Source organism: Mesitornis unicolor, unplaced genomic scaffold (genome assembly GCF_000695765.1).
Source record: "Mesitornis unicolor isolate BGI_N332 unplaced genomic scaffold, ASM69576v1 scaffold14431, whole genome shotgun sequence".
In the NCBI taxonomy this organism is placed as follows: Eukaryota; Metazoa; Chordata; class Aves; order Mesitornithiformes; family Mesitornithidae; genus Mesitornis; species Mesitornis unicolor.
In genome coordinates, this window is record NW_010164625.1 from 1 (window position 1) to 7,285 (window position 7,285).

The 7,285-nt window shown below is 47.2% G+C and overlaps 1 protein-coding gene across 1 annotated transcript in view; it reads left to right on the forward strand.

The window, feature by feature from the left end:
- Window positions 1–97: 97 nt before the first annotated feature.
- Window positions 98–7,285, forward strand: part of LOC104548375 (AP-1 complex subunit beta-1) — a gene marked incomplete at its 5' end in the record, with an annotated part of 54,880 nt that continues 47,692 nt past the window's right edge. Inside the window, 4 exons of the mRNA XM_010194380.1 lie at window positions 98–288; window positions 2,362–2,583; window positions 3,465–3,585; window positions 5,718–5,813. Of these exons, the coding sequence (XP_010192682.1) occupies window positions 98–288; window positions 2,362–2,583; window positions 3,465–3,585; window positions 5,718–5,813 (630 nt within the window). The remainder of the gene's footprint in view (window positions 289–2,361; window positions 2,584–3,464; window positions 3,586–5,717; window positions 5,814–7,285) is intronic.

The window sequence follows — 7,285 nt, forward strand, 5'->3', positions numbered from 1 at the left end:
CTCCAGGCAGCTTTCCAGCCACTCCTTTCCAGGCCTGTAGCGCTGCACCGGGTTGTCTTGGCTAGCAAAGATCACATCTTCTTGTCTCCTCTCCCAGGTGGTGGCGAATGCTGTGGCCGCCTTGTCGGAAATCAGTGAATCGCATCCCAACAGCAACCTGCTGGATCTGAACCCTCAGAACATCAACAAGCTGCTGACGGCTTTAAACGAGTGCACGGAGTGGGGCCAGATCTTCATCCTGGACTGTCTGTCCAACTACAACCCCAAGGACGACCGCGAGGCGCAGAGGTACGGTTGCTCCTGCCCTTTGCGCTTGGGGTTATTCAGTAGCAGGGCACGGGCAGCATTGCAGCTCTGGAGAGGGGCTGTGATAACAGGGAGCTCTGTCCAGGTATGCAACAGTACAAAACTTTTACTTCAAGGAGGCAACTTTGGTAGTTTGGGCTGCCCCTTCCCTTTGCAGAACTCCTTCCTTTGTTTATCGTTAGCTTTTGGTACTTTTTTCCATTTAAAAGTCTAGTTCTTATGGGAACTGGCACTGCTGAGAAGGGAGCAGCCCAAGACCAAGCCTATAGCAATGGTCGATCCAGCTGGAAGCACTGCTTGGAGGATTTTCTGTTCTAAAGCAGAGCTTTCCAATCTGGTCTTGCTACTTTAAGAGGCAAAAAGCCCTTATAGGTTTGGGGGCTTCCAAAGCACTGCAGGTCTGAGACTGGGATATTTTTTCCAACTGAAAATTAGTCCGTGCTGTGATAGAACTGAAAATAAGAAGTGATTTTTTTCTTGTAACTCCAAATTCACCCTTGTGCTTTCACCTTTAGCTGCAGTGACTAAACCTAAATGCAAAGACTTTAGGTTTTAGGTAGCGGAGTGTTAATTTGTGCGATTCAAGCCGCCTCCTCATCTGTAACCAGAATCTCACAAGATGTCAGATTCTGTACCCAAGAGAGCAAGAAGCCAGCAAGGAAAATGACTTGGAACAGGAGAATTCTCAGGCTTGATATACTTTGTGTATATGATGTGGAGCTAAAGGGGGAGAAAGGGGCTCAAGCCCGCATGCAAAATCTTGGGAAGGCCTTTTTGGATTTGATGGGGTTCTTCAGTGACTTTTTTTGAGGCGCAACAGATAATGCACCTTTTTAAAAAGCTTGCCAGTAATCTTGCTGATCTTTTGTTTCCCCGCTTCCCTCCCCCTTGTGTTCTGTTTCTGTGCCAGAAACAGCTATTAATGAGTGCGAGAAACCTGCAGAGATCTCCAGGGTGTCAGGGCAGCATTATCCTGGCTTTGTGAGAGAGGGACCACAAGTTTGAACAGCTGTGAACATGTCCCAGTTCCTCAGCCACGATTCCTCTGAGGAGCGGTGTATGAAACTGGATGGGCAGTAACTGCCTCTACTCCTTTGTGTGGAGTTTAACTCCTGCAGTTACTTCAGACTGGAGAATGACGGCACCTGGTTTTAGGAAGTGTTCTCCTTTACAGCAAGGCCAGTATCGTTACCCCTGCGCATGGGGAAACTGAGGCACGCAGAGATGAAGCAGCCTGGGCAGAGGCAGCTGGGGACTGCCCCCAGCTCTGCCTGAGACTCCTCTCCTCTCTGCTGAGCCGTGCTGCTTCCCTTCAGGGTGGCTGCAAGCAGATCCTGCAGGGATAGGAACTTGAGGAGGCACAGATGGGAATAAGATTGCTCTGGGTTAGCAATCTGCAGGAGGGGGTGGGAAGAAACTCGACAGATGCTGTAAGAAAGACCATATGAACCCGAGCTTCCTTTCGGCTTGGGATGGGTTGTTTAGGATGCTGTTGATGACAGGATCCACTGAGGCAAGTGGTAAAGCTGAGACTCGGGCTAGGGTATTTAGGTCACTCTTTCTCTGTATTTTCAGAGCGACAGAATATTTTTTCTTCTTTTCAGAAAGAAAGAGTTGAAATGGCATAAACCCCCCCGCCCCCCCAAGCAAGCCAGAAGCGTGTGTCACCTCTGAATGATTATATGGGGGCTAAAGTGTTTTTCTGATAGCTGTTTTGTTAAAGTTGTGTTTGTAAGTGACAGACGAGACCGCAGAAATAGAGAATACCACCAGGCAAAGGCAGGACAAGCTGATAACTGCACATGCGTTGGGACTGTAACACTGAGAGCTGGAAGAGCTCCTGAGCCAACTGTGGCAGGAGAGGAACTCCAGACTGTGAGGGAAGTCGTTCTTGTTTGCTTCCTGCTGTGCTCAGGAAAGCAGGACTTTGCCTGCTCTTTGTGAGCAAAACCGAATCAAAGTAGTGCCTAGAAGCTGTCTTCAGCCCTGTACAGCCTGCTAAATTAGGTAAGATCTGAAACACACGTGAACCCTTTCCCACTCCTCTGTCCCCAGTATTTGCGAGCGGGTGACCCCTCGGCTGTCTCACGCCAACTCGGCAGTGGTGCTGTCAGCAGTGAAGGTCTTGATGAAGTTCCTGGAGCTTCTTCCCAAGGACTCTGACTATTACAACATGCTGCTGAAGAAACTGGCCCCTCCGCTGGTGACCCTGCTCTCTGGAGAGCCCGAGGTTCAGTATGTTGCCCTGAGGAACATCAACTTGATTGTGCAGAAAAGGTAAAGCCGCAGGGGGATGTCATTGCTGGCTCGTCGAAGGGCATCTGGTTATCTCAGAGCTTCACACATTTCCACGTGCACGGAACTCTGTTTAATCCAGGTTCAAATCCCTCAAGGGATGGATTAAACAGTCTCATGACTCTGGTAGCCTGAATTCATTTTCTTCGCAGCATACTTGTGTTACCAGTGTCTTACAGTGTTTCTTTACCTGCCTCTCTCTTCACCACCTTTTTAAGAATTGCACTCTCACTAGACTATAAATCAGATTGGAAATAGGAAGGACAATTCATGGTGATCTGCAGAAACTCATAGTGCCTATGCTGTTCTCTTCAGCATAGAACCACCAGGCTGGTGGCACACTGATGTACAAAGGGTTAGGGTTTTTTCCACCGGTGTTCTCCCCTGTGCATGTTTAAATACTGTTGTTCCTTGCTGGAAAGGTGGCACAGGTTGGCTAGCACTTTGTGATCATGGTCAGGACAGGGTTACAGTGCACTAGCATCTTGCAAGTGAAAGCAGAAAGTGAGTTTGTAGGTGGCTTTTGCATTGAGATAAGGATTTTATTCTGTCACTGGAAACACTGACATCCACTGACTCTGCTGATGGCTCAGCAGTTCAAATGGAGGAAGCAACCATGTAGGCATGGTTAGAGAGACTTGAATTCTGCATTTTTGTATCTAAACAGTCTTTTTCTGCAGCCTCCTGACTTCCTTCAGAGTGTTGTTCTCGTGTGTTTGTTTGCATGTCCTGGACACAAAGTGACACTGTTCTGTTTCTTAGTGAAAGTTTGGGCACATCTCCAAACAAAGGACACCTTTGGTTAGGATAGAGCCCATTGGTTTGTACCAGTCTTGAGTGCAACTACCTTTTGTTCCCTCCAGGCCTGAGATCCTGAAGCAGGAAATCAAGGTGTTCTTTGTGAAGTACAACGACCCTATCTATGTCAAACTGGAAAAGCTGGACATCATGATCCGCCTGGCTTCTCAGGCAAACATTGCCCAGGTGAGCTGAGCAAGTTCTGCTGTGTCCTGCGTGTGTGCTGGGGATGGAAAACCCTCTCGTGCTGCTTGCATGAGGGTGTACACAACCACTGCTCGTCGCTTTTGGGCGTCACTGTCCCTGCTCTGCTGCTCTTCGCAGCTACTTCACGGGAGGCGTTGGAGTTCCCACCGTAATTTAAATGTTAATGGCATGGCGTGTCTTGCCTCTGACCCGTTAGGTAGGTCATGTTTTACAGATTGCAGTTTCAGGAGGAGAGCTGATGTCTCTGTCAGATGAGTCACCGCTGGTGCTGAGGTTGGAGTGAGTGAGAGGTGTGCCTGTAACGGAGGCATTCCGAAAGGCCAAACGTTCCTGAAGTATGAATTTCAAGTGTGGTGGTTACATGGCTAAACTCTTGCACAGGTGCTCTTCAGAGCTCAAATAACCTTCATTTCGCTTTGCTTCCAGAATGGAAATTGCACAAAGCTAAAGATAAACTGAATTGAGAGTGTTTCACGGAGTGGATTCTCCTTGGATTTCGTACAGGTTTAATCCAAATTACTTCCTTAAAGGAAGTGTTCTCAAGTGTGACCCTGGCCACAAGGCCTCGCACTAATACAGAGTGATTAATGCCTCTGGTTAGTGCTGCCACTGTCCTATCCTAATTGCTACAAGATAATTTCATTTAATGTGACATTTTTAAGCAGCTCTCTGATGTTTTTTGGAACAGAACAAGGTAATTCACACCCTTTTTGTGCTGGAAAAACACGTGAAAAATCAGTTTTCATGAGAAAGTATTCAGGATTTTCTGTTTACTCATGGTAGGCTCCATACCAATTTTAATGCATAATGTTTAGATAATGCAGGTTGTTTGGATGAAAGGCAGTGGTGTCTGGGACTGGCATCTGCAGGCTAATGAACGAATCTTTTCCTGGTTCTAAAGAGACATTCCTAAAAACAACCCAAGTTTCATCAGAAACACACCCTGTAATGAGACCCAAGGAGAGGAGGCTTCTCCCTGCACCCGCCTTGTGTGGCTCATGGGGCCTCTTCATCTCCGTGCCTGGTCCAGCCCAAGGCAGCAAACTCGTTTGTATCCAAGGCTCTCGGGTGGTGTTTGAAAAGCAGAAGCTGCTAAACCAGAGTGCTCCAAGTATGGTGCAGCATAGATCATCCAAGGAAACAATAAAACTTCAAAACACAGATGTCCTGTCTGCTCCGTGCGGATTTATTTGTCTGCAGCCTGGCCCTTTGAGGCCTCTTTATCTTGTCATTGTTTTGAGCAATTGGCGTCGACCGGAGATTTTTCAAATAACTGTCTGGCTTTGTGCTCTTCACCTCTCCCTTGCAATCTGTTTGTGACATCACAGTGAAATCCCTGATGTCATGTTTGACATGAGAAACCGCAACTAATGAGATTTTGAGGGAATATAAATTGCGTGGTGTCTCTTCTTAAAGTAATTTTTTCTAAGCCAAGTGATTTGTTTAAGATAAAGCGGCTATTTAGTTAGTGGCCTGTAAGATCCCTGCAGGTCCTGGTTTAAGCCCTTGCTCAGTTTCCATTAGCAAAAAAACCTTAGACGAAATAGTCAATCTTACCCTTAAGAGGGGGAAAAACCTTCACACTGTTATTAATCTCTGTGTAGGTGATCCAGGGTGTCCTCACATCTCCTCTGCCTCCTTCTTTTGGGTCCGGTAGGGATCCACAGGTTCATCTCAGCACAGGAAAGGGGAGGTCAAAAATGGCTGTTGCTTTGCATACAGTGAACGTATAACATTAAATATATGTATATATGTATGATCAGTACAGTAAACAGTACATTAAAAATCTTTGTGCATTGATTTGACCTGTACTTCACTGTGTTTTCATTAAAGTTTGGCAGGACTGATTTTGCCCACAGCTTTCGTTCAGGGAATTTTGAAAATAATCTAGACCAAGCCATCTTTTGGCTTTGGCAAGCCTAAACCAAGTCTTTCTATGCAATCCAAGCCCTTGGGTTTCAGAGATGGGGACTGGTTACAGAGTTCGTGTTGACTTTGCACGTGTGCGTGGCCAGCTGTGGAAGAACGCACCTTGCTCGTGTGCTGGTATTCGCGTACCGTCACTTGTCAGCGTGACCCCGGGGTCTCACGTGGGTTTGCTTTCTTTGCAGGTGCTGGCAGAGCTCAAGGAATACGCTACCGAGGTGGACGTTGACTTTGTGCGCAAGGCTGTCCGAGCAATCGGGCGCTGTGCCATCAAGGTTGAGGTGAGTATCTGAAACTCGAGGTCTGCGCTGGCTTCAGTGGAACGAGGACCACTTAGCCCTGAGGACCTCCTTTAGCTTGGCCTGGCGTTCTGAAGAGGAGAGGAGAAGAGGTTGTGCAGAGGAACTCAGAGTTACGAAATGTTTTGTGTCTCTCCTGTTTCAGCTGAGTAGAACACGTGCACAGAATCAGAGATCTGGGACACTTAAGTGCAATTTGCACAAACAGAGCAACCCTATGTGCATATTTAGTGTTAAATATCTCTGTATAGCATTTGGAGTGTGCTCTCCTTAGCATAGATGTTTATGCAGATAAGTTCCCAAGAACCTCTGCAGTTATCGAAAACAGCAGTCTGAAATTGTCCTCTGCTGGTTGAGCATCCACCAAAATACTCGTAATAGACTTTTTCTTTTTTTGAGTGATGTCCCTGTTAATTTCCCTGTAAATGAGTCTGTTATGCCTGACAGGAGCTCAGAAAGCCTGTGAAGAGAGAGAAGATTTCTGTGCTTTTCAGTAAACTGATAACCTAGTGCAAAATGTCACATAAGTGGTCTAATTTCAGCTGAGCTCATTTAGCTTTTGTTAAAGTGTGTTCCCATGGGCATTGCCTGACAGCACATTTAAATAAAAACCTAATCGTGCCTGGCAGAGTTATGGTGTCAGGGCACAGGTTTCCCTTGTTCCAGCTGAACTGCTCTAAGTCTGTGTAAAGAGGACACCAACTTACGCCCTTTTGAGAGAATCAGCCTCCTGTGCAGCCTTCTCCTCCTTCCCTCGGCTCTTCAAGGCTCAGCACTGCAGTGGCCTCCCTTTGAAGCGGGACCCAGCAGAGCGGGCGATGGCTGCTCCATTTCACGTCTGCGGTTCCAAACACCAGCACCCTCCCTCCATGTGCTGTGTCTGGATGGAGCCGCAGCGGTGGCAGCGCAAAATGCTCTTGAGGATGGAAGAGGGCCGCTGAGGAGTAAAAAGAAGGTGATCGCAGCCCTTTTTGTAGTGATGCTGGTGCTGGCGACTGGGAGCTTGCTTTAGTTCTCAGGAGGAACTGTCTCACCAGAACTTGGCTGTATGTCTGTCCTAGTTGCACACAGAAGGTGGTGTATTCCTTGCAGTATTAAGATGTTTGCAGAAGTTTTTACCCTTTCCTGCCCTCATCCCCTACGCTTTCTTCCCATCCCTGATACCATGACAGTCCCGTTCAATATGTGAATGTCCCAGTAAGTTTGCAGTGACCCTCTCACTGTGCAGTTACGTCTCAATAAGTAGCGTTAACCTTGATTTTTAGCAACGCTCCTTTGAAGTTACTGCTGCTAAAGATGAGGTCTGTTTACTCCTCTGACAAGAGCCAGATTTAAAGAGGGCAAATACAGAACAGCTCATTGCAGTGTCCTCATCTCTGGATTAATCCCCATCCCGAGTGCATCTGTGTTTACTAGAGGCTGTTTGCAATGCGAGCTATGACTAACGGAAGAGC